Source organism: Rhynchophorus ferrugineus, unplaced genomic scaffold (genome assembly GCF_030347505.1).
Source record: "Rhynchophorus ferrugineus isolate W39M unplaced genomic scaffold, kcgeb_rfMv2 rfM3, whole genome shotgun sequence".
Lineage (NCBI taxonomy): Eukaryota > Metazoa > Arthropoda > Insecta > Coleoptera > Curculionidae > Rhynchophorus > Rhynchophorus ferrugineus.
The window spans coordinates 43,772,765-43,792,602 of NW_027472582.1; the positions used below are offsets into that span (position 1 = coordinate 43,772,765).

The window sequence follows — 19,838 nt, forward strand, 5'->3', positions numbered from 1 at the left end:
TGACACCCCGCCCGTGTTCAACATCTGGGACTATATTTCTGGGTATTTTGTAGACCGTTATTCCACGATGTGAAATTCGACATGCCTCAAGGTCGCTACAATACTCCCCTGTCAGAATTTTACATACAATTATTTTAAGCAACAAAAATACAAAAATGTATGAAAAAAAAATCAAATACAAAAAAAAGATATACCAAACAAAATGTGCTGCATGAAAAGGGCTTTGAAAAATAAGATAAATCGAAATGGTTGTGGTTGGTCTGGTTGCGATCTGGTACGGCTCTTGATATCTTCCGGTCCTACAGATACCGTTGCTTTGGCACTTGAATGTGGTCCATCGACGACGTTGAGAACAAGCTACTTTTCGGACAGGGCTCCCGTAATCGACGCTGTGGGAAGATCGATTGTTCGACGACGTGGTAGCTTATTTTCTTCGACGACGAGACGTTAGCAATTCTGGTACCTCGGCGAAGAGATGACGAGTCTACGGTGACTGCAATCGGTACCTAGCTTCTGGGGCTGCTCTGTGACTAATCCGTAGTCACATACGTTACGGTAATTCAGAAAAACCAAATAACGACGGTGTCCGACCGAAGCTGCCCAAAGCCTTTCAAATCAAAATATCTGCTATTATGACGGAGACGGCGAGCGAAGGAAGACATTATGATTTAAACATAGCGCCGAAAGAAATGTTTAGCCGAGACGCTGATGATTAAGCAGTGATGTAAAAATATCTATGAGTTCAAAAGATTGTGAAAGAAAATTTTGACAAAAAATTTTTAAAAAATGAATTGGATATAATGAAATGTAATTTAAGCTTCATTGTTCCAGCACTAAAATAAAATTTAATGAGGAACAAATGTTTGAATGAATGTAATATTGAAGGAATTTGAAAAGGAATAGGAATAAAATGAAAAGGAATATTGAAGGTAAAATCGAAAACGAATCGAATTAAAAATATTGAAAATTTTGAAACAAAAAATATAACGGCCACGTATACCATGTTGCACGTACCCTCCATTCACGAGTCCAAACCAAATTTTGCGAAAGATCACGTCGGGGTCACCACTTTAGGGTAAATGATGTGGCTCGGTGCATGGAGGTAAAACGAAATGAAACAATGGTGTTTACATTATGTGACCATTATTTATTGGTTATATAAAAAAATGTGAAAAATACAATTAGATAAAACGGATGGCAGCGGTGTTACGTGGAGACGAGGCTTGGGCAGTCGATGGTGGCACGTCTAAACCAAACGATGGTTGAGCACTGAATGAATGGAAATACCCTTCAATAACATCCCAGATAAACGTCTCGGGGTTGCCAGCTATTCGTTATCGGGTTCTAGTTGGCGCTGCTGTCACCCCGTCCGTGTTCAACATCTGGGATTATATTTCTGGGTATTTTGTAAACCGTTATTCCACGATGTAAAATTCGACATGCCTCAAGGTCGCTACAATTGTATTGAAATAATCCTAGATAAATTATTTAGGAAATTTTAAACATTTTCTTGGCAAGACTAATTTATGCCGATTGATTAAAAAATATTTAGCAGCACAGGAATATCATGATTGTTAAGTAATATGCCAAGGATAAATGTTATTGAAATTTGGATAAATCGATGCTTAGTATTTTAAGTATCAATTGATGATTGGTTTTAAATCATCAATTATTATAACTTTCATAATCCAACAACTATGCCACTCTTACACAGTCATTATTATTGATTTAATATCTAATTTTTCCAATTAATTGAAAATGGAGATGATGTAGTACATACAAGATAAAAGAAAAATATTTTCAATTTTATTAAAATGTTGCAAGTACTTATGACGTGATATATAAACGAAATAAATGAGTATATTTTATTGTTGTACGTATGTATTGATTTTATTGCTTTTTGTTAACTGAATTTATATCGGGGTCGTTACATAAACGAACAATATTCGTGGTAGTTTTACGTATATCGCGTGTCGAAATCCAAAATGAGTATTTCTAAACTCACAACGCATATCGATTTTGCTGACCAAACATCTTTTATATTTAATGTTCCTAGAAACCAAGCAAAGTTTCTGTGAATTTATTATTTTTTTATTAAAATAAAATAATAATGATGGAGAAATCAATAAGTGCTAAATATGAAAAATATATAAAGAATATTTAATTTAGATGGATGTTATATTTTAATAAATTAAACAATCTTGGACGATTTTATAATTAACCCATCGAATCTGGGTAAGAAATCATCGAATTTTATGTTAATTTAGACTAAACACTTTTTTCTTCTCTAGAGCTCTGGTAATGTCTCTAGTCTATAAATTTTGTTTTTCAATTTACTCTTTCGTGTTGAGTTTAATTCTTAGTAAATTTGAATTGTTATCTCTTCCGTGCAAACTGTTCATCAAAGTTATAAAATATTAAGCATTGTCAAACATCAAACATGCCTATTTTAATTAGCTGTTAAAAATGTTACACTAATATTGGTTAAATTATCGCCTTTCAATGGTAATATCAATCGCATTTTAATTTTAATTTTTTATCTTATATTCTTCTATTGCTATTTTATTACCAACATGTTGATCGTTGAGGATAAATTAGCTATATTACTTCATTCAATGCATCCTTGATTTAACATCAATATTAGTACAATAAATAACATGTTAATTATGAGGTAATTGCTTATTCACATTCACACTATTCTTCGTAATCACATATATAAACACATAAGGACTTCTGCTTCAAATGTTCATGCAAATGTAATGCTGTTTATTCGTATAATGAATAAAGTTTGAAGAAAATTATTAATTATTGTAAAATATCTCCGTTTTTTGATGTTTGTTATTATTATATTCTCTTATGCAACTTTATAAACATGATTCGTTCATTTTCAGGTACAAGAAATGGGGAAATTACAAACAAGGAATCTTTCAACCATATCTTACTGCTTGTGTTATTCCACAAGCGTACAAGAACAAAGTTCCGCAATCAATATCGTTGGTGGAAAAACCCTGTGACAACTCCACCAACAATTTGCGAGTTATATTCAGTGAACCAGCGGCGAAAAAGGACTTTGCCGTATGCGTGAAGGTGACTGACCTTTTTTTTAACATACAAGGCCGAATGTTCAATAATAGGAGCAATTAACAAACGTTTAATTATAAGGCATCACAACTCAATACTAAGAACTTCTTAATAAATATATAAGCTTGGAGTTCAATGTTTTTTTCTAGAATTTATCTAATTGGCAATAATTTTGATATCTTGAGGTATTTCAAGCTGAAGTTAAATTTGTGTTTCAAACATATTACACATATTATTGTTAAAATTAGTTTAATTCAAATCGACAGGTTTTTTTTAATTTCCAACACGCCAGAGAATTCGAATTGTTTATTTTGATATATTACCGCATCTATAGCACTTTTGCAGCTTTTATAATATGTACAACGTTATAAATGAGATACAATGTAATTTAAATTAACACACATTTTAATCTTTATCTTTTTGCGATTAAACTAAATAAGTCCTTTTTTCTAGGGATTAGATTTTCTTCATGAAGATTTATCTGTGCGCTTAGTGGAATGGATAGAATTGTTAAACCTTTTAGGAGCTGATAAAATATTTCTCTATCAGTTACAAGTACATCCAAATATTAGCAAAATATTAAACCATTATGAAAAACAAGGCAAAGTAAGCATACTTTTAAAATAAACTATTTACCAAAATATAATAATATAATAAATTTTGTAGGTTGAAGTAACACCAATCACTTTAGCTGGAGTTCTTCCAAATGCACCAGCTTTGCAACATTACTTTTTATCAAAAAAAACTAACCATAAACGTCAAAATGAACTTATACCATACAATGATTGTTTTTATAAACATATGTATGAATACAAATATATTGCCCTTCTGGATATTGATGAGGTAAGTATTATACATGTAATTATGTTTCATTCAGACTATTTTCATTTTACTTTTAAGGTTATAATGCCATTAGAAGGTACAACGTGGAAAGAACTAATGGATAAAATATTACCCAAAGCTATGAAAATTAAAAACGAAGAAAGAGCTTCATATAACGTCCGAAATGTTTACTTTCTAGACGACTTGTTGCATGATCATGGGTAATACTGTTTTCTCCATAATAATTTACTTTACTTAATAACATTTTCGATATATCTTGAATCTCTAAAAGATTATTTTTAAAACATGTTGCTATAAATGTTTTCGTTAATTTTTAATTTTTATTTATATATCTTAAAGGTGGTTTAAAGAAATTCCACGTTACATGCATATGATGCAGCATGTCTACCGAACAAAAAATTTTACTAAACCAGGCCAGTATGTTAAATGCTTCCACAATACTGAAAAGGTTTTGACATTACACAACCACTTCCCACTAAGTTGTTTAGGTAATGGTTGTACATCATACCCCATTGAAACAACTGATGCACAACTTCAACATTACAGGTATGTTGCTAGTCTTCTTATTGTTTTAGATATAGTTTTTATTATATGTAGTGTAATATTAGAACTTTTATGTTGGGGTTATAGAAAAATTTATTTTAAAATGCCATATAATGAAATAAAATTAAATATTTCCGTTTTTTTTTCAGGTGTTTATCAACCTCTTTATGCATTATTAAAATATTTAACTTAATTTATTTCAGAGCCGACTGCGTCAAGACATTAAAGAAAACTTGTGAAGAATTCAGGAAAACATCTGTTATGGATACAACTATATGGAAATTTAAGGAACCACTGGTATCCAGAGTTAGTTCAACCTTAAAATCCCTTGGATTCTTTAGTTATGCTATTACAAATGACTCAAATAGCATTAGGTAGAAATCCAAATTCAAAATGATTAACAGTTGGTTCCTTTAAAATGCCAGCTATAGTTGGCAATCAAAACCAAAAATGAAAATGAATTTCTATTGTGATATTCCATATCACTATTTTTTTTGTAAAAAAAAATGTGTGCCTCTTAAAGACTTAATAGAGAAATCATACATTTGTGCCTTATAATAGTTTGCAAGGTGAGTCAATATAATAATTTTGAGCAAGTTTGTAATACAGCTATAAAAATGTGCCTTAATTGTTTATTAATTACAACAATTTGAAAGTATATTGGCGTATTGCAAAATAACATGATATATGTAAAATTTTATATTTACAAGCGATTCACCTTGTAGAACGGCATTTATGTCCTTTTTAACGCTTTTTTAAGTAACATTTTTAAGTTATAAAAGTAAAGCCATCTCTTGAATCTGGTCATTCATGTGCCTCCAAAATGTATCATAAGGACCAATCTATTTTAAAGGATACTCAAATTCTATTAATTTATCTATACATATATGAAAAGAAAATTAAATGATAAATATTAATTGAGCTTTACTTGAACTATTTTATCTACTGCTCATTTTCTGAATAACAATATATAATTATTACCTACATAGTAAAGTATGTAAAGTAGTAAGCTTAGTTCTCACAAAATTATATTTAAAGGTAGAAAAGATGCTGTGAATTTATTATTTATTATTATAGTATTTTAATAGCTTTTTTCTTATTGCTTGCTCAAATATATAATATGAATATAATTTCATTACCATTTTGTATATAATTCATTTTGTAACAGAAATAATCCATCTAAAAATTAGTAAATATATAGTTATTAAAGAGCTTTTCTATATTATGTCTGTAAGTTCCTTAAGTATGATATTCTCTAAAATGTTTTAGATGAATTATTATGTTATACTGGTAAAGCAACTTGTTTTATTTTATTCAGGTATCTGTGATTCACTTTAATTCTGAATAAAATAAAACAAACATTTTCATCACTTGAATAGTGTAACTGTACTAGGTGTCTCACAAAATGAGATTTTGAGACACTGGGTACACTTACGCGTTGTACAGAAAAAGGGTTTTCATCGGTGAAATGTTAAAAATAGGGATTTTAGGTTAATACAGGAATAAGTTATAGTTTAGTATTCAACCCAATTTCTCAATATGTTTTGCAACTATAATATGTTATGTCAACATAACATCCGTGATCATGTTAGTTTATTTGGTATTAAGGAAAATTAGTTTTATATATATATTATGCCAGTGTGAAGTTTTATATGTATTTTTCCTGAAATAAAATGTGCCTTAAAGATATTTATGTTTTATTATGTATATATTTTTAAATGTATACAATTATTAAGCTATTATTTTATTATTAAATACTAATGACAAGAAACATATGCTGCTCCATCGATGCGCTGGCATTATGGAAATAAGGAGTGGCCAGCATTGTCCAGTAAACAGCGTGCGCCACATATATTGTAAGCATGTATGTACCTACTGAGACAAGCTCAGGTAAAGACTCCTTCTAAAGCCAATTTCGAGAAGTGATTATTTATATTCCAACGACTGATCTACTCAATATGTCTCTAAATTTCAATGCACATGCAGGCTCAGCAAAAACTGACTGAAAAGAAGTTTTAAGAATGTTTAAATATGACGAAATGAATGCTTCCAAACTCTAACTAATTTAACAAAGTTCAAGAGATTGATGTGAAGATGTTATGTTATGATTAACGATTTCGTTCGACGCTCAAAGGTATAAGGGCGGCGCGGAGACTTGGACTGTGGATGTAATCACTATCTCATCCGTGAAACAATGTAACTACGACACCAATTGCATACAATCATTCTTAAAAAATATCAATTGATTCCCTGATAAATTGATAAAGTATGCCCACCAGAAAATCCGAAAGGATCAAAACCAACACTATTTCAATTCCTTCTTTTTTCTTGCACAAATTTAGCAATGAGAAAGACGTACCGTTAACATGGACCAAAACAATAATTGCTCTTATTAAAAGTAAAAAAGACTCGTAAAAAATCGTAAAAATTAACCGTCGGGGATTTTACGATAATTCCATTAGCTCTATGCGAGTAGGAAATGACTTTATCCCATGCTCGCTGATAAAAGCGCTATATTCGCTGATACAAACGTTGAGGCTTTTAAGATTCTTCATGATATAGTTCGCATGGCCAAACTAACAGGTCGGTTGCTAATGAAAATCTCAAATGAATCCAGAGCAATTGCCGAAATTTAGATACTTGTAATCATCAATGCAGAAGAATAAAGTGACATCTACTTCTAATAAGAGTAGATAGTTGAAGAGTATACATTCTCCTTGAGCGCCGGCTGTGGTTTGATATGAATGACGACGAATTTCACTTGACCCAGCATTGCTGAGCCTCAATCTGAATTAATTCCCTAACTTTTGTCAATTTATTGTTTCTCCGATGAAGTCGTCATGCCTAAGTTTATTCATATATGACTAATTTCCGATTAGAATTAATACTCGGATAGTTTCTCCAAAAGTTACTTCATCATCATAAATAGCAACCCTGTATATATTAGAAGTCAATCATTGATTTAAATAAATGTCACTTTTGCTTTGTGAAGAAATTTTCAAACTTTATGACATCTACAGCTAAAAATGCTCACGTCTCCACTTTCGAATTATGAGTCTGTCTCATCTCAGTCAGTTATTGTTTCACTCCTCCATTATTTCCTGTCAAATAATACTCATCCTTCTATAGTACGTCTCACACACGTCCTGTTAAAGAAGTGTTCATCTTTATATATATATATATATATATATATATATATATATATATATATATATATATATATATATATATATCTATATCGACTTATTATATATATATATATATATATATATATATATATATATATATATATATATATATATATATAGTCGATGGTTGCATAAGTCGATATTAAAGTAGTTTCCTGTAAATTATAATGAACGCTACAGCGCATGCTCGTGTTAAAGCCATCCGGACAGGATGAAGATCCCGCCATCTTGATTCATTCTGTGTTGGGGCTTTGACCGAGTTGTTTGTAGGAATAAATAGAGAGCGACTCAGTTGAATCCAGTGTTTTAATTGCCTAAACACCTTCACCAAATCGATTCTACAAAATCGGTTCTAACAAATCAGAAGTGGGATAGAAAACAACGCGGTCACAGTCACTTATAGTGATTGTTTACAAGTAGTGTTTAGTGGGCAAACGACACAAACTAGAATCCATGAGACGAACAAGGTCATACAAAGGAATATTATTAAAACACTATTGTTTCAGATCAATCGCCACAAGGGCAGTTTCATGATTAATTAATAATTAGCCATAAACACGAAAATAACATGAAGTAAACAAACATCGGCGCATACCCAAGCCACAAAATGGCACCGAAATGGATGAAACATAAACAAAGGATGCTTTTAATTACACTGCAACATGAAAAGGGAACTTTCCTTAAATTCTGAAAAAGAAATGGTGAATGAAAATTCTGCGTCGCGAATTAGTTCTAGGTAATAGGTGACGCAAATTGATTGTCCATCCCTGAGGACAATGGCACAGGACCGGATCTGGTAACTTAATTTTTTTAATATATTTTTTTATAAGCGACAACGTTTTCAAGTGCAACAGACGTACTTTCCATTTATTACAGGGAGTAGATAAATTTGAAAATATATTTTTTCTGTTTCATCTGTTTTGCTAAAAGGGTTCTTATAGATATCAATAGACATGACAATGAAGTACACCAGCAAGTCGGCATGATGTGAAACAGAGAATTAGCTGTCTACATAGATAGCAATAACCTCTGATACGACAACACGCAACTAGCAGGCCACAAACATGGTGAGGTACACCAACAAGATTGACGCCAGCAACAATCCTGTATGATGAGAGACAGCAAGAGGTACGTCAATAGGACCGGCGCCAACTAGGCCAGCAGCATGAAAGACAGTACGAGGTACACCAATGAGAGGGTGCCACTGACTGGTCACTACGTTCACCACGAGTTCGCAGACTTAGTATCAGGTATGTAAACAAGATCGACGTCAATCTGGGGAGCCATGACAAACGATCCGCCAACCTGGGGGACCACAACAAGTCTGCCGCCCACTTGGGGAATCCATGAAAGAGTCCAACCAATTTGGGGAGTTCGCTATATGAGGGGCCCGCAACGTGCATGCCGCCTACCTGACGGGCGTGCAACCAGTGTGCCGCTTACCTGGGGTCCGCAATAACCGTGCAGGCTATTCAAGAGGACCGCAACATGCTTGCCGCTTATATGACGGACGCACAGCAGGTGTAACGTCAACCTGAGAAATCCACAACATAAATTTCGCTAACTTAGAGGCCGTAACTAGCGTGCCGCCAATCTAAAGGTGCATAACAAGTATGCCGCCCATTTGACCAGTGCGCAACAGCGTGCCGACAACCCGAGAGATCCACAACATGCGTTCCACCGGTGCGCAAGACGCCTGCCGTCCGCCTGAGGGGTCTGCGACCGTGCAGTCAATCTGATGGTTCCATAGCAACGTTTTGCCAACTTCTGGGGACCGCTACAAGCGTCCCTTCAATCTAGAAGGTCCACAAAGAGCCGCCCACCAAGCTGAAAGGTCCACAACGAGCTGCCCACCAACCTGGAGAGGTCCACAACGAGCGTTTCTCCTAACGAGAAGATCCACAACGAGCTATCCACCAACCTGAGGGCGACAACGAGCGTTCCTTTAATCGAGAAGGTCCACAATGAGCGTTCCGCCAACCTGGGGAGCACAACGAGCATTCCATTAAACAGGGGAAACGCAGCAGACATGCAGCCAACCAAGGAGGTCACACGTACGAGCCACCAAACTTGAGGAGCCATCGCAGACGGGCTGCTCATCCAAGAGACCACTACAGAATCACCAGGCACGGTGACACAGCGAGAAAGCTTGCAGCAGGTACATACCTATGTGGGGTACGCCAACGAGATGAACAACAACTAGATTCACCAATGCAAGCGACAACAAATTAGCCGCCAATATGAAGGTTACTGACCAAACAGGGGCCAGCCAATCGGCCACCATCATCAGAGACGTTTCTAAGAACGTCTACAACAAGGCTGTATGCAAGAGAGTGGTCAACCAACCGGTTGCCACCACGAGTGACGTTCCATGAACGTCTGCAGCAAGGCTGCTTGCAAGAGAAGGGCCAACCAATTGGTGGCCATTGCAAGCGACGTTTCGATGAACGTCTACAACCAGGGTGCTAGCAACAGGGGGCCAATCAACCGGTGGTCACCACGAGAGACGTTGAACGTCTACAGCCAGGTCTCCATTACGGACGACATTAGCAGTCACGACATTCACATGAATGTCGGCAGCCAGTCCTCCAGCACAGGGGATACATGCAGTCAGACGAACAAGAAGTTTGTCTGCCATCGCCATGGCCGACAGCAGCAGTTAGAGCAATCAGATAGAGGTCTACAGTCCGGCATCCGCAACCAATATAGTCACAATTACAGTGAGTATTAACATCTAGGTTGACAAGACAAACACCTGCAGAACCGTCAAGTAGACACTCCAGAGAACACACACAGATAAGCGGACCAGTTAAATATCTGCAGTCAGGCCACCAACATGGGGGCAGCATCATTCATTACAACCAGATGAAAGTCTGCAGTTAGGCTACCAACACGTGGATAACAGCACGCACGGCAATCAGATAGACTTTTGAAATCAGGGCATTATTAGAGTGAGTATTAGCTTCCAGGCCGACAAGATAGATGTTTCCAATTACACTATTAACATAGAGAACAGCAGCAACAGCCATGCCAACCTAATGGGCGTCTGCAATCAGACTGCTATCATTAGGGGGAAACCAGTAGCTGTCGCCAACTAGACAACTGGCCACAAACAGGTTGCCATGTTGAGAAATAAGCTTCTAAAAGGTGTACACCAAAATATATGTTAACAACCAGGTGATAATAAGGTAAAGGTCAACAAACCAGCAATCAAGATTATGAAGAATAAAGCCGCTAACAAGGTGGTTGTCAACATACGAGCCATCAAAATGAAGAACTATTAACAAAATTTCAGCAAATATACAGCCAATAAGGTGTTAAATATATGACTTGTCTCGATACAAGAGCCAGTATAGAAAGGAGGAAGAAAAGTTAGTAGAGGGCGCCGGATCAAAATAAAGTTTCTCTTTTGTTCCAAGGCCATAAGTGGTGTATTAATTCCGTCCCGTCCCGAATCGTCAGTGAATCGTAATAGGTTATGGGCCCAGAATTCTCGGTGTAGATGAGAAGTAGTAGGGTGACGACGGAGTGTGCAGGGGAATGGAGATTAGGAAAAGTTTTTAGTTCGGTATAGTGAAGCACGAAGAAAGAATTATCACAAACTAATCATAACTAGCGTGGTATCGTATATATAATTATATACTATCAAATACAAGATTAAGAAAATGGCGGCAGGTTATGTTACAGTACCTATTCTAAAAGCTAATAACTTTAACAACTGGGAATTTAGAATACAAACAATATTAAGAAGGGAAAACTGCATTGATGCCATACTAAAAAGCAAACCGAGTGCAAGAGCTATCACATCGGAAATGGAGAAATGGATCAAAGAGGATTGTAAGGCAAAATCCATAATAGTGCAAGGAGTTTCAGACAAACATTTAAATATAATAAAAGATTGCACAAATGCAAAGGACCAAATGGAAGCGCTGAGAGGAGTATTCGTTCGAACAAGTTCACTAACTAAACTGTCTCTATGGAGAAAATTTATTAAACTAAAGACAAATGTAAATGAGAAACTGGAAGACGACTATTTAACATTTGATACAATCATTAGAGATTTGAAAGAAAGTGGATCTGAGTTAAATGAAAGCGACAAAGTGTGCCACTTACTGTTGTCTCTACCAAGTATGTATGATACTGTAGTTACAGCATTAGAAACCGTGGAGAATGTAAAACTAGACTTTGTGAAGGCACGCTTATTAGACGAAGAGCTTAAATTAAAAGCAAACGAGAGAAACACTGAAGAAACAGGATTAAAAGCAGGTACCAGGAAGTGCTATTTATGTGGTAGTGAAGATCACATACGACCGAATTGTCCGAAAAGATATCAAAAGGAATACAACTTTCGTGAAAGAGGATACTCAAGAAGAGGCAGAGGCCAACACTATCAAAAGCCTACAACAGGCAGAGCAAATACTGCAGAAGAAGCACAGCTGTACGCAGCACATCTGAGCAACGAGGTGACTAACAAAATATCATTTGTATTGGATTCAGGAGCGAGTAATAATTTTGTGGAAGGTTCATTAGAAAAACACATGATTAAGGTAAAGCCATTGCCAAACGACGTGTTAATACACTTGGCCAATGGGCAAATCCTAAGAACCAAGAAATCTGGAGTGCTGAAGGTGAAATGCCAAGGCAGAACCGTATCAATAGAAGCCTTAATAGTGCCCAATTTAAAATACAACTTACTGTCAGCATCTAAAATGACGTCAAAAGGATGTAAAATTATAATTAAAAAGGAGAAAACAACCATATTTGGAAGAAAGTTCTCTTTTAAATGTGAAAAAGAAAATGGATTATATACACTGAAAACAGAATCACTAATACCACGGAAAAAATGTAACAAAGATTTATAATGTATACAATTTTCTCAGAATTAACCCGTGGATAGTAACTGCATTTTTTATATGAAACTGTGACTATTGCTCAGCTCAGTAAAAATCCATATTTTATATCTATTAAACGGCTATATCTAAGCTTTTAATTTATTACATAATATGTCATAATCAATACATAATCAATACAATTAGTGAATAATTGTTTTAACAAGAATAATGGAAGAGTTGATAATTTTTAAGCTGCAAATGTAATATTAGCTGATAGTAACTATAAAAATATTTGAATTGTATACATTTGATGGTGAATATTTTATATTCTTATTAAACTTTTTGATTTGACATCATCTCAATTTTTAGCGTTAATATATATATATATATATATATATATATATATATATATATATATATATATATAATCGATATATATATATATATATATATATATATATATATATATATATATATATATAATCGAATTCAGACCTCCAGACAAGGTTCTGCATGGAGTAACCAAAGCGACAGGAAGCTAGCCCAAAAACTAGCCAGCGCCAGCCAGCCTGCTCCAACCCAAACTACTACTCCAACCACTACACTGGATCTCAAATTCCCAATGCAGGTATTTACTGACCGGCAGGCTTTCCTGCAAGTGATCGCCCTGGCTCACCAACTTACTCGTCTTTTCCCAAATGTCGCTGCTTAAGTGGCAACATTTACCTGTTTCTTTAACTTCTAGCAGCGTTTTAAATCTTCGAAATGGTTGTTCCAAAATATCGTATACTAATGACATGGAATGCCAACAGCTTGCACGGAAAGCAAGCAGAATAACATTCTATGACGCAGATATCGCTCTCATCCAGGAAACATTCCTGAAACACATCGTATCGTCCCTGTTTCGAACACTTTTTCTCTAGAGGAACGATAGAACCCCGGGTCGAGGCGATGGAACAGCCATTCTTTTCGGAAAAGTAGTCAAACACGAGCTCCTACCGTCGTTATCAGCAAACAACTTCGAAACAACCTCCATCAAAATGGATACCCAAGAACGTTCTTTCGAGATTACATCCTTATATAGGAAATCGTCTGCATTCTGCAACTACACAGTGTAGGAATGTTCGTCGGGTCGGTCAGCCGGTCGAAATGTGTGGCTGCCGTTGCGATTATTTGTCAGAACACTCACTACTATTTTTGGAAGGAATTTGCACGAGAACTGAAAACACTGGTTGAAGAAATACTGTTTATTTTTAATATTAAATTATACATGTGGTCGACGGGATAATTGAAAGGATATTAGGTTAGGTAGAGGAAGTACGGTAGCGCTGTGGAAGTGGTACTATTACAAGGGGTCGGAGAAAAGAAAAGAGAGCGAGACGTGGTCGTGATGGTCTTTTATAGCCTGGAACTACATGGTACCAATCCACCGGCGTTGCCAACCTTTGTACTTGTTGATGAATTCGTGGTGGCCTAAAGGGTCGAATACCGTTACTCGTTGAAGGAAAATTTCCAAAAATAATAGGTGGCGACTTCAAGCCCACCACCCCCACCAATCATCACCCCAGTTCAGCTTCTCAAGGTGCAGCAAGAGTTATCTATTTCTTTGTTCTTCAAGACGTAAATCGACCTCCGAAGTTCGAGTCCTTGACGAACTAAACTCTGATCATCGTCCGGTTCTTCTCAAACTCGGAAACTGCGCCACCACTCAAGTCCCACACACAAGAGTAAGGAAAAAGACCGACTGGAAAAACTACCAATCTCTTCTCCTGGAATCCGATCCATTTCCGAAAATTAATACTCTAGAACAGCTCGAGGAAGCCGTACTCAAGCTAACTCGTGATATTCAGTCTGCTCACAAATCTGCCACAGTCAAGATTTCATCATAACCCCAACCGTGGAGAAACAAACTTCCCGCTTCTCTTAAACGTAAAATTCGACTTGATGCTGCTGACAAGAGGGAGGCCAACAGAACATACGGGGGTAGGGGAGCCGTCTCGACCTGGCGAGCGATAAAATGGAACTCATTTCTCGCGGACCAAAGTCTGGAGAAGAAAATCTCAAGTTCACCACAAATATGAGAATGGCGTAACAAAATGATCCATCGCCAGAAGTACTCACAAAGGCATTGTTAGACATTACACAATTTCTATTGACAATTCAATAGCTTCATTTTGTTTCCACAGAATTATACTTCACCAGGCTAAAACACGTAACTGAAATGTTTGGTTGTATGTAGTTGTAACCAGGTATATGTGTGTGCGTTGTGACTTGTTTAAGAAATTAGATTAACAGGCTAATTAGAAGCGAAAAATAATTTAATATAGTCTGTCCAAAATAGCACTGAACTCACGTCATCAAACTGTATAATGTACTGCCTATCGCAATTTGTAAAGTCGTTTCAATACCAGTCAATTTTTTCTTTCCCATTTTATTCTAGTTTAAAAGTGAAATAATGTCGTCTGATAATTTCACACCTGTAACCTAATCAGCCCTCAAAAGTCGTTAGATTGTCGAATGTCTGCAAAATTCTGCAAAACAAGATCTGAAACAACTCTGATAATAAGAAGTTATAAACATTGTTTAGGCACTCTGCTTGTTTTCATAAATTTTTATAAATTATATAAATCGCTGCTTAATATTTTTGATTATTCTAGTTGAAAATGGCGATGCCAAATAAATAGTTAGTCTGTAATCAGTTAGTAATAATTGTATAACAAAGTAATGTATTTTATTTTCATTTGAAAACATATTTACCTATTTATGTTTAATACTTTAGTTTCCTTCATTTATATGTTTTCTTGTCAAATCATTATGATATCACTTTATTTCTCCTTAGTTTCTCATTTCAAAATTTTCCTTTGACGAGTGACGGTATTCTGTGTAGTTACAGTGACTTTTGGGAAAAGACGAACAAGTTGGTGAGCCAGGGCACCAATCACTTGCAGGAAAGTAAACCTTGCCCGCAGGTCAGTAAACGCCTGCATTGGGAATTTGACATCCGCTGTAGTGGCTGGAGTAGGAGTTTGGGTTGGAGAAGGCTGGCTGGCGCTGGCTAGTTTTTTGGCTAGCTTCCTGCTACCTTGGTTACTTCATGCACAACCTTGTGGAGGCCTGAATTCGGTCGGAATTTTTGATTTTCTCAGAGCCGGGCGGCAGCTGCGACCGGTGAAGATTGCAGTGTGAATTTCACCGCAGTTACTGCACTTTGGAGATGTTTCTGGGAGTTTGGTACAGGATCCAATGTCGTGATGCCCGGAACATTTGGCGCACCACTGTCCGGCTCGACAATGCGAGCTGAAGTGTCCGAAAAGCTGGCTGTTGAAGCACTGCACTGGCTGAAATGCACTGCGTTCCCCTATGGATCTCGACCCTCACTGTGATGACACCGAGTTTGGCATTATAGATTATCTGTCGCTCTTTGCAAGGGACAACTACCTGAACAATTGGTAGTTCTATCCCATATTTTAATTTCCATCTTTGCACAAATTTCGGTGGAAGCCTTGATCGAAGAGAAGTTCGCGTACCTCGTCAGTGGAGAGTAATTCTGGGATGTTTCTTATAATTACAAGGAATGCTTTCTCCTCCGGATGACAGAAGGAATGGTAAGGATAATTCCTTTCCTCGAGCAGGGTAGTAATTTTTCGAAGAATGTCGAATGGACGAATAAGAGAATGTCAATTGATTGTGCTTTGGAGATTCTAATGAACCACATGAACCTCTTCTTGTCAGAGTGCACTATAGGTGGGATTTTTGTGGGATTTTTTCTTTTGAGGGAGTTTGAGAAGCAGTCGCCGAAGTGATTGGCACTGTTTTTGCCGTAGAGGTTAAAGTTTGGTAAGTGGCCTGGCTACTTACCTGCACAGGCTAGGTTAGTCTGGTGGTGATTTGTTTCGGTGGTGGCTGTGGGTCCGTTCTGGTGATCAGCTTGGTTTGCAGTAATCTAGTGGCGAATTCAATTATCGAAGGCTATACGTTAGCCTTGGCTTTCGATTGGGTGGATTGAATGGCCGGCTTGGCTAGAGGCTTGAGTTCTGGTTTGTAAACAGTTGCCTGTTTCGCCTTGTTGGCGGCCTTCGACAGCTGGCTTTCCTGAGGTTTTTATGTTTTTTGGCGGAGGCACTGGTGGAAGTTTCCTCGGAAGCGCAGGTAGGTTCGGCGGACTAGACACGACCGTTCTCTTCGAGAGTTAGCACGGAACTGTCCGAGTAAACTAATGTTCTTGCAAATGAACCATGCTTGCAATGCTTGAGCAAGTCTCGAAGAGACTTGTCACTATAATCCATATATTAATCGGCTTGGCGAACATTTGGCCTTCCTTTTTGAGGAGCACCAAGAAGCTTGAAATTTGGCAAAGTTAAAGCTTATATAGAGGACAAATTTTTAGGTCTAATATTTTTGTTTAATATGCGCTACAAACAAATATATTCCAATAAATCGAAAAACGCCCAAATCAAGCAAAATAGAATAGCCGTCAGATTGGTGACATAAAATATATAAACAAGTATTTTAGGCTTTATTTGATTGGATCTGACGGAGGTGTTGCCAGCTGCAACTCTAATAGGGTTATTTTTGTTATATGTAAATCAACAGTGACACAATCATCAGATTAGTGATCGTGCGAGTTAAGAGATTTGCTCGTCGACAATAACGTACCAGGACAAAATTTCCCTTTGGATAAAGGTTTTCTTAAGTTTATAAAATAAAATAAAAAATTGTTTTCTTTAAAATTAAGTGAATATTTGTTTTTTACATTTGTGTTGTGAGTGATTAAAATAGTAATAAATGAAGTTATTTAATTTTAGGCAGTGTTTTGTGTTACTTTCGCTTATTCCCATATTGTTGGAATTATTAAAAAATTATGGCAAGTTTGGATAAAAAACAATTAAAAATAGTATGGTTACATAAAGTTAGTTAAATTTTACAATTTGTACAGAAAAACACGACATATGTGAAAATTTCATCCCAACATACATTAACAGAATTTAAGAATAACAAGAATCGTATGTCTTCCTCGTTTTCAAGATATTTAGATTTTCGAAATCACAATATTAATTTAATTTGATGTCTGGTGAAGAGCATAGAGCTTCTGATTAATTTCAGGTTTAATTAGAAAATACAATTTTTAACAAAACACTAACCGAATATTGCAGATAAAAATACGTTAATTTGGGCATCAAGAGTTAAAATGAATATTAATAGTTATAATGTAATTTCAAAAAATTGTAATTGGGTCACATGGGATATAAGATAACGTAGAAAGCAATAGATAGATGAAAGGCATAGAAGATAAACTAAAGAAGACCTATATGCAAATGCCACATCAAAGAATTAAATAAATAAGCAAAGAACAATTCAATTTTATTTAAAAATGTAGGTAAAGAAATTATTCATTTAATTAAGAGATCACTAGTTAAATAAAATATTATGTATGGGATGCAGATTTTTTTTCAGAAAATATGGATATTTTTGGCCGATATATCGATATTTTTTTAGGCGATAATTTTTAATAAACCTCTAAAATTGTTATTTAACGATAATATTTTTAAAAATATCGAAATATCGATATTTTTTTCGATGGCCAACACCCCTGCCGCAATGATAAATCTCGAAACACTGTATACCTCAGATGAATCATAGAGGATCAGCCAGCACGAAACATAAATAAGGTTTTGCCTGTTCTTGAATTGTAAAAGAAACGGTAATTGAAACTATGAATGAACTGAACGTCCTTTTGGGGCTTTAACACCTATCATAGCTCCAAAAGATTTGCGTATTTAGCCAGTATCAAGTTAAAAGCAACGATAGTTCTTGGCATGCCTCAGCAGAAGTCTTCTATGGAATTTCGTCCACAACATAAAAAAATCATGTTTTACTGAGTTATACCACTTTTATACAAACATATACGTGCCTAAATATGCCTAAAAACTTCCCAAAATGTTTTTTCGGTACGTTTATCTATTAATTTATGTTCATTTGTACACCTAATTCAATTACTTAATTTAACAAAGATGAAGTTGGCTAAATTAAGTAGCTTTATATTTAAAAGTTAATTTAAAATTCAAACGCCAATCTGTCAATTTTTTATCAACCATCTTCTGTGCCAGTCTCTTCATATTAGGAAATTTAAATGTAAAAAACCTTTGCTACTTTTTATTTTTTGTACAAACCTTGTCCTGAAATAACGAACGCAATAAAAAAATAATTATCCAATTTGGTGCAGTGTTTCTGAAATTATGTCTGTACATACAGTTCCGTGATTCATTCTTATTTATAGTAAGTTGTGGTCAAATGTCATGATCTGATACACTGCAAAACAAATAAAATTTTAAAAGGCTTACACAATAGTACCAACGGTTAATCTTATGGAAAAACAGAAGTAATAGCTTTATCTTTATTTCCAACTACATCAATTATCATAGACGATTTAGCTAAGACTAACTCATGCTTTAAAATAAATTATCAGCATAATGTGTCCAAGCACATCGTCCAGGGGAAATTTCACACTTAGAAGCTTAAAAAATATGAGTAACAAATCACCTTTTACTTGACATTTTAAGTCCAATAGCTTGAATTTGGAAGCAAATATTATCTTACATTATATCATCTTTTTCATTTTCAACAAAAAAAAGCTAGTTTTTAATGCCCTCATATTCCTTGCAGAGGTGGCGGAATTATCTGTTAAAGTTATCTTTTTGAGAAATACTTTTTTTGAGAAAAATGAAACAAAATCAAATCCTAATATCCAATGTCCAAAGTCATATATCTTATTTCACCGACTGACGCAATATTTATTACTTTTTTTTAGATAACTTACAAATAAATAAATACTTATTCTATTACATTAACTTGCTTTACTTTAATTGCTTGTACGTTTTTGATTATCAGTATTTACTGGTGAAAAAGCGATGTATACAAACAACTATTAAATAGGATGATTCGAACTATTAGGCAGATCAGAAATCAACTTTTTCCAGTGGTTTCCATGCTATAAAAAGATAAAAAATGAGAGAAAATGGCTACCACTCGAATTGACTGAAAATGCCTATGGAACAGTTGCATAATCGCGGTTTCATTGCTTGGTGGGCAAAAAAAAAGTTATCTTAGTTCTGACTAGCAATTAAAAGTAAATCTACTACGACAATCTGAAGTGCAAAAATTATTACTTCTTATTTTTACTTTTTATTACTGCATATGATGAAATCGGGAAATTATGTTATATAGATATTTTTGGTGTATACAATGACTACGTAAATATAAGGGATATACAGAGCCGAACTCTAACCCATCTCTGACTTAACAGTAAATAGTAAAAATCTAACAGCTCACCTGAATTACCAATGGTCTGAAC

The 19,838-nt window shown here is 35.3% G+C and overlaps 1 protein-coding gene across 1 annotated transcript in view; it reads left to right on the forward strand.

The window, feature by feature from the left end:
- Positions 1-6,154, forward strand: part of LOC143193320 (uncharacterized) — a 38,650-nt gene extending 32,496 nt beyond the window's left edge. The window contains exons 5-10 of the mRNA XM_076399475.1: positions 2,892-3,087; positions 3,535-3,687; positions 3,748-3,924; positions 3,982-4,124; positions 4,264-4,470; positions 4,671-6,154. Coding sequence (XP_076255590.1) covers positions 2,892-3,087; positions 3,535-3,687; positions 3,748-3,924; positions 3,982-4,124; positions 4,264-4,470; positions 4,671-4,845 — 1,051 coding nt within the window. The 3' untranslated portion in view covers positions 4,846-6,154. The remainder of the gene's footprint in view (positions 1-2,891; positions 3,088-3,534; positions 3,688-3,747; positions 3,925-3,981; positions 4,125-4,263; positions 4,471-4,670) is intronic.
- The last annotated feature ends 13,684 nt before the right edge of the window (positions 6,155-19,838 follow it).